Here is a 20340-nt window from a genome sequence, read left to right as displayed (position 1 = left end):
ACGCCCACTTTTGTAACCGGTGGGCGTCGCTTATTTAAAGGTATATAAAATGCTTGTATGCTGTATTTCTTTAGCGAGCCAGGTGCGAGTCTGAGGAGGCTCCCTCCTCTCCCTTGTGCACAAGGCCTTCCGGCCGTTTTCTGATCAATTTGAACTTTGTCAGCAGTTCCGTCTCGCCGTCTGGTTTTGCTCCACAATTCGAATCTAACAGGGGTGATTTGATCGAAGTTTTCGAGATATTGAGGGGAACAGATAGGGTAGATGGAGAGAAACTATTTCCGCTGGTTGGAGAGTCTGGGACTAGGGGGCAGAGTCTAAAGATTAGAGCCAGGAGTGAAGTTAGGAAACACTTCTACAAAGGGTGGTAGATAAACATAGAAACAAGGAGCAGGAGTAGGCCATTCGGCCCTGCTCCGCCATTCAACGAGATCATGGCTGATCATCCAAACCCTAGCACCCGGTCCCTACACCGACAGCCATCCCACCCAAGCCCTATCCCCGTAACCCCAAGTATTTAATCCCCCCTAACACTAAGGGCCAATTTTTTTATCATGGCCAATCAACCTAACCCGCACATCTTTGGACTGTGGGAGGAAACCGGAGCACCCGGAGGAAACCCACGCAAACACGGGGAGAATGTGCAAACTCCACACAGACAGTCACCCGAGGCCGGATTTGAACCCGGGTCCCTGGCGCTGTGAGGCAACAGTGCTAACCACTATGCCACCGTGCTGCCACTCTTCCGCAAACCACAATTGATGCTAGATCGGTTGTTAATGTTAAATCTGAGATTGATAGATTTTTGTTAACCAAAGGTATTAAGGGATATGGGCCAAAGGCGGGTGTATGGAGTGAATGGCAGAACAGGCTCGAGGGGCTCAATGGCCTCCTCCTGTTCCGGTGTTCCTATGAGCCTAACATCAGTGGTAGGGAAATTATTGGAAAAAATTCTGAGGGACAGAATTAGTCTCCACTTGGAAAGGCAAGGATTAATCAAGGATAGCCAGCATGGCTTTGTCAGGGGGAGATCATGTCTGACCAATTTGATTTAATTTTTCAAGGGGGTGACTAGGTGTGTGGATGAGGGTAGTGCAGTTGATGTAGTCTACATGGACTTCAGTATGGCTTTTGACAAAGTCCCGCATGGGAGACTGGTCAAGAAGGTAGAGCCCATGGGATCCAGGGCAATTTGGCACATTGGATCCAAAATTGGCTTAGTGGCAGGAGGCAGAGGGTGATGGTCGAAGGTTGTTTTTGTGACTGGAAGCCTGTGTCCAGTGGTGTGCCGCAGGGATCGGTGCTGGGTCCTTTGCTGTTTGTAGTGTACATTAATGATTTAGATATGAATGTAGGAGGTATGATCAGTAAGTTCGCAGATGACATGAAAATTGGTGGGGTGGTAAATAACGAGGAGGGAAGCCTCAGGCTACAGGACGATATAGATGGGATGGTTAGATGGGCAGAACAGTTGCAAATGGAATTTAACCCTGAAATGTGTGAGGTGATGCATTTTGGGAGGACTAACAAGGCAAGGGAATACACAATGAATGGTAGGACCCTAGGAAGGACAGAGAGACCTTGGTGTGCATGTACATAGATCCCTGAAGGCAGCAGGACAGGTAGATAAGGTGGTTAAAAAGGCATATGGGATACTTGCCTTCATTAGCCGAGGCATAAGAGCAGGGAGGTTATGATGGAGCTGTACAAAGCGCTAGTTAGGCCACAGCTGGAATACTGTGTGCAGTTCTGGTCGCCACACTATAGGAGGGATGTGATTGCATTAGAGAGGGTGCAGAGGAGATTCACCAGGATGTTACCTGGGCTGGAGCGCTTCAGCTATGAAGAGAGGCTGGACAGGCCGGGGTTGTTTTCCTTAAAGCAGAGAAGGCTGAGGGGGGGACCTGATTGAGGTGTACAAAATTATGAGGGGCATAGATAGGGTAGATAGAAAGGAACTTTACCCCTTAGTAGAGGGGTCAATAACCAGGGGGCCTAGCTTCAAGGTAAGGGGCAGGAGGTTTAGAGGGGGTTTGAGGAAAAACATTTTCACCCAGAGGGTGGTTGGAATCTGGAACTCACTGCCTGAAAGGGTGGTAGAGGCAGGAACCCTAACATTCAAGAAGCATTTAGATGAGCACTTGAAACGCCATAGCATAAAAGGCTACGGACCAAGTGCTGGAAAATGGGATTAGAATAGGCAGGGCTTGATGGCCGGCGTGGACACGATGGGCCGAAGGGCCTCTTTCTGTGTTGTATAACTCTATGAATACCGGCATCCAGCGGGAGGAGGAGGGGGTACTTGCGTCTGACGAATGTGGGTGTACCCCGCTGAATGTAGAGGGCAGGTGGGGGGCGTTTTAGCCTTAGTTAGGGCCCACCTTGAAGATAATCAGAAGATGAAAATCACAAGGAAGGCAACGGGAAAGACCCTCGGCTACTCTTCCCGAATAAGCAGCTCGCAAATCGCGTGTGCGCGAAAGGCTTTGGAGTCAGGGCCTGCCCAAGGGGCGGACGATCTGAAAGGCCCGCCCTGAAATCAAACCCCTCGGGGGGGGGGGGGGGGGGGGGCCCCGACGACGATTCCCTCCGACACTTCACAGCGCGCGCCAAAAATTTCAAAAACACGATTTTTACTTGTGTCTTTTTAAAATCACAAATTATTATTATTATTTTTTTTTTTTGAAAGAATAAAAATATAGATTACACAAAGAGGCGGTTCCCAGCACGCAAGACATCCAAAAAAAAAAATTGGGCGATGGCGAGGAGGAGGCAGGAGAGTCGGTAAAAACTGACCGCAGGATGCGGTCAAGGCTGAAGGAGGAGAAACGTGGCGAGAGTTCAGCGAGAGGTCCGTTAACTGGATGGAGCTTCAAGCTGCTCCTTTCGACTGGTGCTGGGGGTGGGAGAATCTCCTGGTGTTAGTTTGGTGGCTCTATTGTCAAGTTCTCTAAAAACGGTGCTTGATTTTGAGAAGGGGGATCGGGCTGGGGTGGGAGGGAGGGAGGGAAGGGGGGGAGAACGACCAACTTCTAAGGCACCACCAGGCTGATCTCGGCCGGCTTGTTCTCCAGGTTACGGGTGGTGGTCTTGCCGTGCTGGTCGCGCAAGTGGACCCTCAGGGTGCTGTAGTGGGTGAAGCGCATGTCGCAGTAGTTGCAGCAGTGGGGCGAGTCGCCGTTGTGCACGTTCATGTGGTCCTTGAGCGAGCGCTTCTGGGTGAAGGTGCGGCCACAGATGGCGCAGCAGTAGGGCTTGAAGCCCGTGTGGACGTTGATGTGCTGGGCCAGGCGGGCGTTCTTCTTGAAGACCTTGCCGCACAGCAGGCACATGTAGAGCTTGTGGACCACCATGTGGGCGGCCAGGTGCTCGCGGTGCTGGAAGAGGTCCCCGCACTCGGAGCAGAGGGTGGGAGACCCGGCCTCCCCCTCCTTGCTGGGCCGGCCCAGGCCGGCCAGGGGCGGGGGCTGCTGCTGCTGTGGCGGCTGCTCCTCGCCCGGCCGGTAGAAGCTGCCCGAGAAGCCGCTGCTCCGGCACTCCTCGCTGGCCGAGCTCTCGTAGTCCTCCTCCTGGAAGTCCTCGGAGATCATCACCTCCGACATGTCGTAGGGGGCGCCGTTGTCGGAGTAGCCGCCGGCCGCGGCCTCCGCCCCCCCGCCGCCGCTGCCCCCCACGGTGGAGTGGATGCGGGGGTCGGGCTCCAGCCCGTTGGCGACCTCGGCGGCGCCCCCCTTGCCCGGCCGGGTGGGGCGGGCGCCCCCCATGCAGTCGGCCAGCGACTCCACCTTGCGGATGCAGATGTCCTCAGCCGGGCCAAAGTCCGGCCGCGGCTCCGCCTCCAGCTTGACTGCGTCATCCGGCGGTGTCCGGCCGCCGAGGCCCTTCTCCGCCTCCTCCCCCCAGACCGCCATTTTCTCGCCCTCCGGCGCCCGCTCGGAGGAGGTGGCGATCTGCGGCGTGCCGGGCCGCCCCTCGCCCGGCTCCTGCGCTGGCAGCACGGGTGGCCCGATGCGTGGCGAGAGCGACTGCCGGCACTTCTCCACCACGTGCTCCATCTGCAAGCAGCTGGCCGCTGTCAGGTAGTCCAGAATGTCGTTGAAGGGGAACTCCAGCGCCCCGGTGTAGCAGGAGAGAAGCAGCCGCCGCACGATCTGGGCCCCCGTCATGGGGAAGACGTGCACCTCTTGCGAGGGGTTCATGTGGAACTGGTCACGCAGGAAGGGGGAGCAGGCGGCCAGCACCACCCGGTGCCCCGTAAACCGCAGCCGGTCCGCCACGATGGTCACGTCGCAGAACCGCTCCTCTAGGCGCAGCTGGTTCATCCTCTTCAGCACGCTGACCTCATGGTTGGGGAATTGGAATCGCACCACATCATCAGACGCCATGACTGGCCGGTGTCTACTGAATAACAGAAAGGGAAATCAGTCAGGGCCCCGCACTTAAAAAAAAAGACCTGCATTTCGACAGCGCCTTTCACGACCACCGGACGTCCCAAAGCGCTTTACAGCCGATGAAGTACATAAGAAATAGGAGCAGGAATAGGCCACTCGGCCCCTCGATCCTGCTCCGCCATTCAATAAGATCATGGCTGCTCTTGGGCTCAAAGCCACTTCCCCGCCCGCTCCCCATAACCCTTCACTCCCTTATCTTGCAAAAATCTGTCTATCTCCACCTTAAATGTATTTAATGACCCAGCCTCCACAGCTCTCTGCGGCAGAGAATTCCACAGATTTACGACCCTCGGAGAGAAGAAATTCCTCCTCATCTCAGTTCTAAAAGGGCGACCCTTTATTCTGAAACTATGCCCCCGAGTTCTAGATTTCCCCACAAGGGGAAACATCCTCTCTGCATCTACCTTGTCGAGCCTCCTCAGTATCTTATATGTTTCAATAAGATCACCTCTCATTCTTCTAAACTCCGATGAGTATAGGCCCAACCTGCTCAACCTTTCCTCATAAGCCAACCCCCTCATCTCTGGAATTAACCTAGTGAATCGTCTCTGAACTGCCTCCAATGTAAGTATATCCTTCCTTAAATAAGGAGACCAAAACTGTACGCAGTACTCCAGGTGTGGTCTCACCAATACCCTGTACAGTTGTAACAGGACTTCCCTGCTTTTATACTCCAACCCCCTTGAAATAAAGGCCAACATTCCATTTGCCTTTTTGAATACTTGCTGTACCTGCATGCTAACTTTTTGTGTTTCGTGCACAAGGACCCCCAGGTCCCTCTGAACTGCAGCATTTTGTAATCCCTCTCCATTTAAATAATAATTTGCTTTTTTATTTTTCCTGCCAAAGTGGATAACCTCGCACTTTCCCACGTTATATTTCATCTGCCAAATGTTTGCCCACTCACTCAGCCTGTCTATATCACTTTGCAGATTCTTGGGAGTCCTCTGCACAACTTGCTTTCCCACCCATCTTTGTATCATCCGCAAACTCGGCTACATTACACTCGGTCCCTTCATCCAAGTCATTAATGTAGATTGTAAATAGCTGAGGCCCCAGCACCGATCCCTGTGGCACCCCACTAGTTACCGTTTGCGAACCGGAAAATGACCCATTTATCCCGACTCCTTGCTTTCTGTTAGTTAGCCAATTCTCTATCCATGCAAATATAATTACCCCCAACTCCGTGAGCTCTTATCTTATGCAGTAACCTTTTATGTGGCAACTTATCGAATGCCTTCTGGAAATCCAAATGCACCACATCCACTTTTGAAGTGCAGTCACTGTTGTAATGTAGGAAATGCAGCAGCTAATTTGCACACAGCAAGCTCCCACAAACAGCAATGTGACAATGACCAGATAATCTGTTTCGTGATGTTGATTGAGGGGTAGATATTGGCCCCAGGACACCGGGGATAACTCCCCTGCCCTTCTGCTAAACAGTGCCATGGGATCTTAAGTGCACCTGAGAGGGCAGACAGGCCCTCAGTTTAACATCTCATCCGAAAAACGGCACCTCCGATGGTGCAGCGCTTCCTCAGTAAAGCACTGGGAGTGTCAGACTGGATTACTGTGCTAATGCCTCGGGAGTGGGACTTGAACCCACAACCTTCTGACTCAGAAGCGAGGGGTGCTACCCACTGAGCCCCAGCTCAAGTACTGAGGAAGGATGTTTACAATGTCGCAATACACACACAGACCAGAGGGAATCTCCCCGCTGTGTTTACAGTGTCACTAACACACAGACACAGACCAGAGGGAATCTCCCCGCTGTGTTTACAGTGTCACGAACACACACACACAGACCAGAGGGAATCACCCCGCTGTGTTTACAGTGTCACTAACACACACACACAGACCAGAGGGAATCTCCCCGCTGTGTTTACAGTGTCACTAACACACACACACACAGACCAGAGGGAATCTCCCCGCTGTGTTTACAATGTCACTAACACACACACACAGACCAGAGGGAATCTCCCCGCTGTGTTTACAGTGTCACTAACACACACACACAGACCAGAGGGAATCACCCCGCTGTGTTTACAGTGTCACTAACAGACACACACACAGACCAGAGGGAATCTCCCCGCTGTGTTTACAGTGTCACTAACACACACACACAGACCAGAGGGAATCTCCCCGCTGTGTTTACAGTGTCACTAACACACACACACACAGACCAGAGGGAATCGCCCCGCTGTGTTTACAGTGTCACTAACACACACACACACACACAGCCCAGAGGGAATCTCCCCGCTGTGTTTACAGTGTCAGTAACACACACACAGAGCAGAGGGAATCTCCCCGCTGTGTTTACAGTGTCACGAACACACACAGACCAGAGGGAATCTCCCCGCTGTGTTTACAGTGTCACTAACACACACACACACACACACACAGACCAGAGGGAATCTCCCCGCTGTGTTTACAGTGTCACTAACACACACACACAGACCAGAGGGTATCTCCCCACTGTGTTTACAGTGTCACTAACACACACACACAGACCAGAGGGAATCACCCCGCTGTGTTTACAGTGTCACTAACACACACACACAGACCAGAGGGAATCTCCCCGCTGTGTTTACAGTGTCACTAACACACACACACAGACCAGAGGGAATCTCCCCGCTGTGTTTACAGTGTCACTAACATACACACACAGACCAGAGGGAATCTCCCCGCTGTGTTTACAGTGTCACTAACACACACACACGGACCAGAGGGAATCTCCCCGCTGTTTACAGTGTCACTAACACACACACACGGACCAGAGGGAATCTCCCCGCTGTGTTTACAGTGTCACTAACACTCACACACAGACCAGAGGGAATCTCCCCGCTGTGTTTACAGTGTCACTAACACACACACACAGACCAGAGGGAATCTCCCCGCTGTGTTTACAGTGTCACTAACACACACACACAGACCAGAGGGAATCTCCCCACTGTGTTTACAGTGTCACTAACACACACACACACACAGACCAGAGGGAATCTCCCCGCTGTGTTTACAGTGTCACTAACACGCACACACGGACCAGAGGGAATCTCCCCGCTGTGTTTACAGTGTCACTAACACACACACACAGACCAGAGGGAATCTCCCCGCTGTGTTTACAGTGTCACTAACACACACACACACAGACAAGAGGGAATCTCCCCGCTGTGTTTACAGTGTCACTAACACACACACACAGACCAGAGGGAATCTCCCCGCTGTGTTTACAGTGTCACTAACACACACACACAGACCAGAGGGAATTTCCCCGCTGTGTTTACAGTGTCACTAACACACACACACACACAGACCAGAGGGAATCTCCCCGCTGTGTTTACAGTGTCACTAACACACACACACACAGACCAGAGGGAATCTCCCCGCTGTGTTTACAGTGTCACCAACACACACACACACAGACCAGAGGGAATCTCCCCGATGTGTTTACAGTGTCACTAACACACACACACAGACCAGAGGGAATCTCCCCGCTGTGTTTACAGTGTCACTAACACACACACACAGACCAGAGGGAATCTCCCCGCTGTGTTTACAGTGTCACTAACAACACACACACAGACCAGAGAAAATCTCCCCGCTGTGTTTACAGTGTCACTAACACACACAGACCAGAGGGAATCTCCCCGCTGTGTTTACATTGTCACCAACACACACACACACAGACCAGAGGGAATCTCCCCGCTGTGTTTACAGTGTCACTAACACACACACACAGACCAGAGGGAATCTCCCCGCTGTGTTTACAGTGTCACTAACACACACACACAGACCAGAGGGAATCTCCCCGCTGTGTTTACAGTGTCACTAACACACACACACACAGACCAGAGGGAATCACCCCGCTGTGTTTACAGTGTCACTAACACACACACACAGACCAGAGGGAATCTCCCCGCTGTGTTTACAGTGTCACTAACACACACACACAGACCAGAGGGAATCTCCCCGCTGTGTTTACAGTGTCACTAACACACACACACAGACCAGAGGGAATCTCCCCGCTGTGTTTACAGTGTCACTAACACACACACACAGACCAGAGGGAATCTCCACGCTGTGTTTACAATGTCACTAACACACACACACAGACCAGAGGGAATCACCCCGCTGTGTTTACAGTGTCACTAACACACACACACACAGACCAGAGGGAATCTCCCCGCTGTGTTTACAGTGTCACTAACACACACACACACACATACACAGACAAGAGGGAATCTCCCCGCTGTGTTTACAGTGTCACTAACACACACACACAGACCAGAGGGAATCTCCCCGCTGTGTCTACAGTGTCACTAACACACACACACAGACCAGAGGGAATCTCCCCACTGTGTTTACAGTGTCACTAACACACACACACAGACCGGAGGGAATCTCCCCGCTGTGTTTACAGTGTCACTAACACACACACAGACCAGAGGGAATCTCCCCGCTGTGTTTACAGTGTCACTAACACACACACACAGACCAGAGGGAATCTCCCCGCTGTGTTTACAGTGTCACTAACACACACACACAGACCAGAGGGAATCTCCCCGCTGTGTTTAGTGTCACTAACACACACACACAGACCAGAGGGAATCTCCCCGCTATGTTTACAGTGTCACTAACACACACACACACAGACCAGAGGGAATCTCCCCGCTGTGTTTACAGTGTCACTAACACACACACACAGACCAGAGGGAATCTCCCCGCTGTGTTTACAGTGTCACTAACACACACACACACACACCAGAGGGAATCTCCCCGCTGTGTTTACAGTGTCACTAACACACACACACAGACCAGAGGGAATCTCCCCGCTGTGTTTACAGTGTCACTAACACACACACACACAGACCAGAGGGAATCTCCCCGCTGTGTTTACAGTGTCACTAACACATACACACAGACCAGAGGGAATCTCCCCGCTGTGTTTACAGTGTCACTAACACACACACACAGACCAGAAGGAATCTCCCCGCTGTGTTTACAGTGACACTAACACACACACACACACACACACACACACACACACACACACACACACAGACCGGAGGGAATCTCCCCGCTGTGTTTACAGTGTCACTAACACACACACACAGACCAGAGGGAATCTCCCCGCTGTGTTTACAGTGTCACTAACACACACACACAGACCAGAGGGAATCTCCCCGCTGTGTTTACAGTGTCACTAACACACACACACACACCAGAGGGAATCTCCCCGCTGTGTTTACAGTGTCACTAACACACACACACAGACCAGAGGGAAGCTCCCCGCTGTGTTTACAGTGTCACTAACACACACACACAGACCAGAGGGAATCTCCCTGCTGTGTTTACAGTGTCACTAACACACACACACACACACAGACAGACTGGAGGGAATCTCCCCACTGTGTTTACAGTGTCAGTAACACACACACACAGACCAGAGGGAATCTCCCCGCTGTGTTTACAGTGTCACTGACACACACACACAGACCAAAGGGAATCTCCCCGCTGTGTTTAGTGTTGCTAACACACACACACAGACCAGAGGGAATCTCCCCGCTGTGTTTACAGTGTCACTAACACACACACACAGACCAGAGGGAATCTCCCCGCTGTGTTTACAGTGTCACTAACACACACACACAGACCAGAGGGAATCTCCCCGCTGTGTTTACAGTGTCACTAACACACACACACAGACCAGAGGGAATCTCCCCGCTGTGTTTACAGTGTCACTAACACACACACACACACACACACACACACACACAGACCAGAGGGAATCTCCACGCTGTGTTTACAGTGTCACTAACACACACACACGGACCAGAGGGAATCTCCCCGCTGTGTTTACAGTGTCACTAACACTCACACACAGACCAGAGGGAATCTCCCCGCTGTGTTTACAGTGTCACTAACACACACACACAGACCAGAGGGAATCTCCCCGCTGTGTTTACAGTGTCACTAACACACACACACAGACCAGAGGGAATCTCCCCACTGTGTTTACAGTGTCACTAACACACACACACACACAGACCAGAGGGAATCTCCCCGCTGTGTTTACAGTGTCACTAACACGCACACACGGACCAGAGGGAATCTCCCCGCTGTGTTTACAGTGTCACTAACACACACACACAGACCAGAGGGAATCTCCCCGCTGTGTTTACAGTGTCACTAACACACACACACACAGACAAGAGGGAATCTCCCCGCTGTGTTTACAGTGTCACTAACACACACACACAGACCAGAGGGAATCTCCCCGCTGTGTTTACAGTGTCACTAACACACACACACAGACCAGAGGGAATTTCCCCGCTGTGTTTACAGTGTCACTAACACACACACACACACAGACCAGAGGGAATCTCCCCGCTGTGTTTACAGTGTCACTAACACACACACACACAGACCAGAGGGAATCTCCCCGCTGTGTTTACAGTGTCACCAACACACACACACACAGACCAGAGGGAATCTCCCCGATGTGTTTACAGTGTCACTAACACACACACACAGACCAGAGGGAATCTCCCCGCTGTGTTTACAGTGTCACTAACACACACACACAGACCAGAGGGAATCTCCCCGCTGTGTTTACAGTGTCACTAACAACACACACACAGACCAGAGAAAATCTCCCCGCTGTGTTTACAGTGTCACTAACACACACAGACCAGAGGGAATCTCCCCGCTGTGTTTACATTGTCACCAACACACACACACACAGACCAGAGGGAATCTCCCCGCTGTGTTTACAGTGTCACTAACACACACACACAGACCAGAGGGAATCTCCCCGCTGTGTTTACAGTGTCACTAACACACACACACAGACCAGAGGGAATCTCCCCGCTGTGTTTACAGTGTCACTAACACACACACACAGACCAGAGGGAATCACCCCGCTGTGTTTACAGTGTCACTAACACACACACACAGACCAGAGGGAATCTCCCCGCTGTGTTTACAGTGTCACTAACACACACACACAGACCAGAGGGAATCTCCCCGCTGTGTTTACAGTGTCACTAACACACACACACAGACCAGAGGGAATCTCCCCGCTGTGTTTACAGTGTCACTAACACACACACACAGACCAGAGGGAATCTCCACGCTGTGTTTACAATGTCACTAACACACACACACAGACCAGAGGGAATCACCCCGCTGTGTTTACAGTGTCACTAACACACACACACACAGACCAGAGGGAATCTCCCCGCTGTGTTTACAGTGTCACTAACACACACACACACACATACACAGACAAGAGGGAATCTCCCCGCTGTGTTTACAGTGTCACTAACACACACACACAGACCAGAGGGAATCTCCCCGCTGTGTCTACAGTGTCACTAACACACACACACAGACCAGAGGGAATCTCCCCACTGTGTTTACAGTGTCACTAACACACACACACAGACCGGAGGGAATCTCCCCGCTGTGTTTACAGTGTCACTAACACACACACAGACCAGAGGGAATCTCCCCGCTGTGTTTACAGTGTCACTAACACACACACACAGACCAGAGGGAATCTCCCCGCTGTGTTTACAGTGTCACTAACACACACACACAGACCAGAGGGAATCTCCCCGCTGTGTTTAGTGTCACTAACACACACACACAGACCAGAGGGAATCTCCCCGCTATGTTTACAGTGTCACTAACACACACACACACAGACCAGAGGGAATCTCCCCGCTGTGTTTACAGTGTCACTAACACACACACACAGACCAGAGGGAATCTCCCCGCTGTGTTTACAGTGTCACTAACACACACACACACACACCAGAGGGAATCTCCCCGCTGTGTTTACAGTGTCACTAACACACACACACAGACCAGAGGGAATCTCCCCGCTGTGTTTACAGTGTCACTAACACACACACACACAGACCAGAGGGAATCTCCCCGCTGTGTTTACAGTGTCACTAACACATACACACAGACCAGAGGGAATCTCCCCGCTGTGTTTACAGTGTCACTAACACACACACACAGACCAGAAGGAATCTCCCCGCTGTGTTTACAGTGACACTAACACACACACACACACACACACACACACACACACACACACACACACACACAGACCGGAGGGAATCTCCCCGCTGTGTTTACAGTGTCACTAACACACACACACAGACCAGAGGGAATCTCCCCGCTGTGTTTACAGTGTCACTAACACACACACACAGACCAGAGGGAATCTCCCCGCTGTGTTTACAGTGTCACTAACACACACACACACACCAGAGGGAATCTCCCCGCTGTGTTTACAGTGTCACTAACACACACACACAGACCAGAGGGAAGCTCCCCGCTGTGTTTACAGTGTCACTAACACACACACACAGACCAGAGGGAATCTCCCTGCTGTGTTTACAGTGTCACTAACACACACACACACACACAGACAGACTGGAGGGAATCTCCCCACTGTGTTTACAGTGTCAGTAACACACACACACAGACCAGAGGGAATCTCCCCGCTGTGTTTACAGTGTCACTGACACACACACACAGACCAAAGGGAATCTCCCCGCTGTGTTTAGTGTTGCTAACACACACACACAGACCAGAGGGAATCTCCCCGCTGTGTTTACAGTGTCACTAACACACACACACAGACCAGAGGGAATCTCCCCGCTGTGTTTACAGTGTCACTAACACACACACACAGACCAGAGGGAATCTCCCCGCTGTGTTTACAGTGTCACTAACACACACACACAGACCAGAGGGAATCTCCCCGCTGTGTTTACAGTGTCACTAACACACACACACACACACACACACACACACACACACAGACCAGAGGGAATCTCCACGCTGTGTTTACAGTGTCACTAACACACACACACAGACCAGAGGGAATCTCCCCGCTGTGTTTACAGTGTCACTAACACACACACACAGACCAGAGGGAATCTCCCCGCTGTGTTTACAGTGTCACTAACACACACAGACCAGAGGGAATCTCCCCGCTGTGTTTACAGTGTCACTAACACACACACACAGACCAGAGGGAATCTCCCCGCTGTGCTTACAGTGTCACTAACACACACACACAGACCAGAGGGAATCTCCCCGCTGTGTTTACAGTGTCACTAACACACACACACAGACCAGAGGGAATCTCCCCGCTGTGTTTACAGTGTCGCTAACACACATACACTCAGACCAGAGGGAATCTCCCCGCTGTGTTTAGTGTCACTAACACACACACACACACCAGACGGAATCTCCCCGCTGTGTTTACCGTGTCACTGACACACACACACAGACCAGAGGGAATCTCCCCGCTGTGTTTACAGTGTCACTGACACACACACACAGACCAGAGGGAATCTCCCCGCTGTGTTTACAGTGTCACTGACACACACACACAGACCAGAGGGAATCTCCCCGCTGTGTTTACAGTGTCACTAACACACACACACAGACCAGAGGGAATCTCCCCGCTGTGTTTAGTGTCGCTAACACACACACACAGACCAGAGGGAATCTCCCCGCTGTGTTTACAGTGTCACTAACAAACACACACAGACCAGAGTGAATCTCCCCGCTGTGTTTACAGTGTCACTAACAAACACACACAGACCAGAGGGAATCTCCCCGCTGTGTTTACAGTGTCACTAACACACAGACACAGACCAGAGGGAATCTCCCCGCTGTGTTTACAGTGTCACTAACACACACACACAGACCAGAGGGAATCTCCCCGCTGTGTTTACAGTGTCACTAACACACACACACACACCAGAGGGAATCTCCCCGCTGTGTTTACAGTGTCACTAACACACACACACAGACCAGAGGGAAGCTCCCCGCTGTGTTTACAGTGTCACTAACACACACACACAGACCAGAGGGAAGCTCCCCGCTGTGTTTACAGTGTCACTAACACACACACACAGACCAGAGGGAACCTCCCTGCTGTGTTTACAGTGTCACTAACACACACACACACACACAGACTAGAGGGAATCTCCCCACTGTGTTTACAGTGTCAGTAACACACGCACACAGACCAGAGGGAATCTCCCCGCTGTGTTTACAGTGTCACTAACACACACACACAGACCAGAGGGAATCTCCCCGCTGTGTTTACAGTGTCACTGACACACACACACAGACCAAAGGGAATCTCCCCGCTGTGTTTAGTGTTGCTAACACACACACACAGACCAGAGGGAATCTCCCCGCTGTGTTTACAGTGTCACTAACACACACACACAGACCAGAGGGAATCTCCCCGCTGTGTTTACAGTGTCACTAACACACACACACACACACACACACAGACCAGAGGGAATCTCCACGCTGTGTTTACAGTGTCACTAACACACACACACAGACCAGAGGGAATCTCCCCGCTGTGTTTACAGTGTCACTAACACACACACACAGACCAGAGGGAATCTCCCCGCTGTGTTTACAGTGTCACTAACACACACAGACCAGAGGGAATCTCCCCGCTGTGTTTACAGTGTCACTAACACACACACACAGACCAGAGGGAATCTCCCCGCTGTGCTTACAGTGTCACTAACACACACACACAGACCAGAGGGAATCTCCCCGCTGTGTTTACAGTGTCACTAACACACACACACAGACCAGAGGGAATCTCCCCGCTGTGTTTACAGTGTCGCTAACACACACACACTCAGACCAGAGGGAATCTCCCCGCTGTGTTTACAGTGTCACTAACACACACACACACACCAGAGGGAATCTCCCCGCTGTGTTTACCGTGTCACTGACACACACACACAGACCAGAGGGAATCTCCCCGCTGTGTTTACAGTGTCACTAACACACACACACAGACCAGAGGGAATCTCCCCGCTGTGTTTACAGTGTCACTAACACACACACACAGACCAGAGGGAATCTCCCCGCTGTGTTTACAGTGTCACTAACACACACACACACACCAGAGGGAATCTCCCCGCTGTGTTTACAGTGTCACTAACACACACACACAGACCAGAGGGAAGCTCCCCGCTGTGTTTACAGTGTCACTAACACACACACACAGACCAGAGGGAATCTCCCTGCTGTGTTTACAGTGTCACTAACACACACACACACACACAGACAGACTGGAGGGAATCTCCCCACTGTGTTTACAGTGTCAGTAACACACACACACAGACCAGAGGGAATCTCCCCGCTGTGTTTACAGTGTCACTGACACACACACACAGACCAAAGGGAATCTCCCCGCTGTGTTTAGTGTTGCTAACACACACACACAGACCAGAGGGAATCTCCCCGCTGTGTTTACAGTGTCACTAACACACACACACAGACCAGAGGGAATCTCCCCGCTGTGTTTACAGTGTCACTAACACACACACACAGACCAGAGGGAATCTCCCCGCTGTGTTTACAGTGTCACTAACACACACACACACACACACACACACACACACACACAGACCAGAGGGAATCTCCACGCTGTGTTTACAGTGTCACTAACACACACACACAGACCAGAGGGAATCTCCCCGCTGTGTTTACAGTGTCACTAACACACACACACAGACCAGAGGGAATCTCCCCGCTGTGTTTACAGTGTCACTAACACACACACACAGACCAGAGGGAATCTCCCCGCTGTGTTTACAGTGTCACTAACACACACACACACACCAGAGGGAATCTCCCCGCTGTGTTTACAGTGTCACTAACACACACACACAGACCAGAGGGAAGCTCCCCGCTGTGTTTACAGTGTCACTAACACACACACACAGACCAGAGGGAAGCTCCCCGCTGTGTTTACAGTGTCACTAACACACACACACAGACCAGAGGGAACCTCCCTGCTGTGTTTACAGTGTCACTAACACACACACACACACACAGACTAGAGGGAATCTCCCCACTGTGTTTACAGTGTCAGTAACACACGCACACAGACCAGAGGGAATCTCCCCGCTGTGTTTACAGTGTCACTAACACACACACACAGACCAGAGGGAATCTCCCCGCTGTGTTTACAGTGTCACTGACACACACACACAGACCAAAGGGAATCTCCCCGCTGTGTTTAGTGTTGCTAACACACACACACAGACCAGAGGGAATCTCCCCGCTGTGTTTACAGTGTCACTAACACACACACACAGACCAGAGGGAATCTCCCCGCTGTGTTTACAGTGTCACTAACACACACACACACACACACACAGACCAGAGGGAATCTCCACGCTGTGTTTACAGTGTCACTAACACACACACACAGACCAGAGGGAATCTCCCCGCTGTGTTTACAGTGTCACTAACACACACACACAGACCAGAGGGAATCTCCCCGCTGTGTTTACAGTGTCACTAACACACACAGACCAGAGGGAATCTCCCCGCTGTGTTTACAGTGTCACTAACACACACACACAGACCAGAGGGAATCTCCCCGCTGTGCTTACAGTGTCACTAACACACACACACAGACCAGAGGGAATCTCCCCGCTGTGTTTACAGTGTCACTAACACACACACACAGACCAGAGGGAATCTCCCCGCTGTGTTTACAGTGTCGCTAACACACACACACTCAGACCAGAGGGAATCTCCCCGCTGTGTTTACAGTGTCACTAACACACACACACACACCAGAGGGAATCTCCCCGCTGTGTTTACCGTGTCACTGACACACACACACAGACCAGAGGGAATCTCCCCGCTGTGTTTACAGTGTCACTAACACACACACACAGACCAGAGGGAATCTCCCCGCTGTGTTTACAGTGTCACTAACACACACACACAGACCAGAGGGAATCTCCCCGCTGTGTTTACAGTGTCACTAACACACACACACACACCAGAGGGAATCTCCCCGCTGTGTTTACAGTGTCACTAACACACACACACAGACCAGAGGGAAGCTCCCCGCTGTGTTTACAGTGTCACTAACACACACACACAGACCAGAGGGAATCTCCCTGCTGTGTTTACAGTGTCACTAACACACACACACACACACAGACAGACTGGAGGGAATCTCCCCACTGTGTTTACAGTGTCAGTAACACACACACACAGACCAGAGGGAATCTCCCCGCTGTGTTTACAGTGTCACTGACACACACACACAGACCAAAGGGAATCTCCCCGCTGTGTTTAGTGTTGCTAACACACACACACAGACCAGAGGGAATCTCCCCGCTGTGTTTACAGTGTCACTAACACACACACACAGACCAGAGGGAATCTCCCCGCTGTGTTTACAGTGTCACTAACACACACACACAGACCAGAGGGAATCTCCCCGCTGTGTTTACAGTGTCACTAACACACACACACACACACACACACACACACACACACACAGACCAGAGGGAATCTCCACGCTGTGTTTACAGTGTCACTAACACACACACACAGACCAGAGGGAATCTCCCCGCTGTGTTTACAGTGTCACTAACACACACACACAGACCAGAGGGAATCTCCCCGCTGTGTTTACAGTGTCACTAACACACACAGACCAGAGGGAATCTCCCCGCTGTGTTTACAGTGTCACTAACACACACACACAGACCAGAGGGAATCTCCCCGCTGTGCTTACAGTGTCACTAACACACACACACAGACCAGAGGGAATCTCCCCGCTGTGTTTACAGTGTCACTAACACACACACACAGACCAGAGGGAATCTCCCCGCTGTGTTTACAGTGTCGCTAACACACACACACTCAGACCAGAGGGAATCTCCCCGCTGTGTTTAGTGTCACTAACACACACACACACACCAGACGGAATCTCCCCGCTGTGTTTACCGTGTCACTGACACACACACACAGACCAGAGGGAATCTCCCCGCTGTGTTTACAGTGTCACTGACACACACACACAGACCAGAGGGAATCTCCCCGCTGTGTTTACAGTGTCACTGACACACACACACAGACCAGAGGGAATCTCCCCGCTGTGTTTACAGTGTCACTAACACACACACACAGACCAGAGGGAATCTCCCCGCTGTGTTTAGTGTCGCTAACACACACACACAGACCAGAGGGAATCTCCCCGCTGTGTTTACAGTGTCACTAACAAACACACACAGACCAGAGTGAATCTCCCCGCTGTGTTTACAGTGTCACTAACAAACACACACAGACCAGAGGGAATCTCCCCGCTGTGTTTACAGTGTCACTAACACACAGACACAGACCAGAGGGAATCTCCCCGCTGTGTTTACAGTGTCACTAACACACACACACAGACCAGAGGGAATCTCCCCGCTGTGTTTACAGTGTCACTAACACACACACACACACACACACACACACACACACACAGACCAGAGGGAATCTCCACGCTGTGTTTACAGTGTCACTAACACACACACACAGACCAGAGGGAATCTCCCCGCTGTGTTTACAGTGTCACTAACACACACACACAGACCAGAGGGAATCTCCCCGCTGTGTTTACAGTGTCACTAACACACACACACAGACCAGAGGGAATCTCCCCGCTGTGTTTACAGTGTCACTAACACACACACACACACCAGAGGGAATCTCCCCGCTGTGTTTACAGTGTCACTAACACACACACACAGACCAGAGGGAAGCTCCCCGCTGTGTTTACAGTGTCACTAACACACACACACAGACCAGAGGGAAGCTCCCCGCTGTGTTTACAGTGTCACTAACACACACACACAGACCAGAGGGAACCTCCCTGCTGTGTTTACAGTGTCACTAACACACACACACACACACAGACTAGAGGGAATCTCCCCACTGTGTTTACAGTGTCAGTAACACACGCACACAGACCAGAGGGAATCTCCCCGCTGTGTTTACAGTGTCACTAACACACACACACAGACCAGAGGGAATCTCCCCGCTGTGTTTACAGTGTCACTGACACACACACACAGACCAAAGGGAATCTCCCCGCTGTGTTTAGTGTTGCTAACACACACACACAGACCAGAGGGAATCTCCCCGCTGTGTTTACAGTGTCACTAACACACACACACAGACCAGAGGGAATCTCCCCGCTGTGTTTACAGTGTCACTAACACACACACACACACACACACACAGACCAGAGGGAATCTCCACGCTGTGTTTACAGTGTCACTAACACACACACACAGACCAGAGGGAATCTCCCCGCTGTGTTTACAGTGTCACTAACACACACACACAGACCAGAGGGAATCTCCCCGCTGTGTTTACAGTGTCACTAACACACACAGACCAGAGGGAATCTCCCCGCTGTGTTTACAGTGTCACTAACACACACACACAGACCAGAGGGAATCTCCCCGCTGTGCTTACAGTGTCACTAACACACACACACAGACCAGAGGGAATCTCCCCGCTGTGTTTACAGTGTCACTAACACACACACACAGACCAGAGGGAATCTCCCCGCTGTGTTTACAGTGTCGCTAACACACACACACTCAGACCAGAGGGAATCTCCCCGCTGTGTTTACAGTGTCACTAACACACACACACACACCAGAGGGAATCTCCCCGCTGTGTTTACCGTGTCACTGACACACACACACAGACCAGAGGGAATCTCCCCGCTGTGTTTACAGTGTCACTAACACACACACACAGACCAGAGGGAATCTCCCCGCTGTGTTTACAGTGTCACTAACACACACACACAGACCAGAGGGAATCTCCCCGCTGTGTTTACAGTGTCACTAACACACACACACACACCAGAGGGAATCTCCCCGCTGTGTTTACAGTGTCACTAACACACACACACAGACCAGAGGGAAGCTCCCCGCTGTGTTTACAGTGTCACTAACACACACACACAGACCAGAGGGAATCTCCCTGCTGTGTTTACAGTGTCACTAAC

The 20340-nt window shown here is 51.6% G+C and overlaps 1 protein-coding gene across 11 annotated transcripts in view; it reads right to left on the bottom strand.

The window, feature by feature from the left end:
* Positions 1-2627: 2627 nt before the first annotated feature.
* Positions 2628-20340, bottom strand: part of LOC147096443 (uncharacterized) — a 184874-nt gene continuing 167161 nt past the window's right edge. For 8 of the 11 annotated variants that reach the window (XM_085975220.1, XM_085975227.1, XM_085975228.1 and 5 more), the window contains one exon: positions 2628-4398. In XM_085975220.1, coding sequence (XP_085831346.1) covers positions 3030-4398 — 1369 coding nt within the window. In that variant the 3' untranslated portion in view covers positions 2628-3029. The remainder of the gene's footprint in view (positions 4399-20340) is intronic. The other 3 variants (XM_085975230.1, XM_085975224.1, XM_085975231.1) reach the window with 1 other exon arrangement.

The sequence above is a fragment of the Somniosus microcephalus genome, unplaced genomic scaffold (assembly GCF_052327205.1).
Source record: "Somniosus microcephalus isolate GS21.2 unplaced genomic scaffold, FLI_Smic_1.0 unresolved_chr1, whole genome shotgun sequence".
NCBI classification, from domain to species: domain Eukaryota; kingdom Metazoa; phylum Chordata; class Chondrichthyes; order Squaliformes; family Somniosidae; genus Somniosus; species Somniosus microcephalus.
This window is presented reverse-complemented; position numbering and strand designations above follow the sequence as displayed.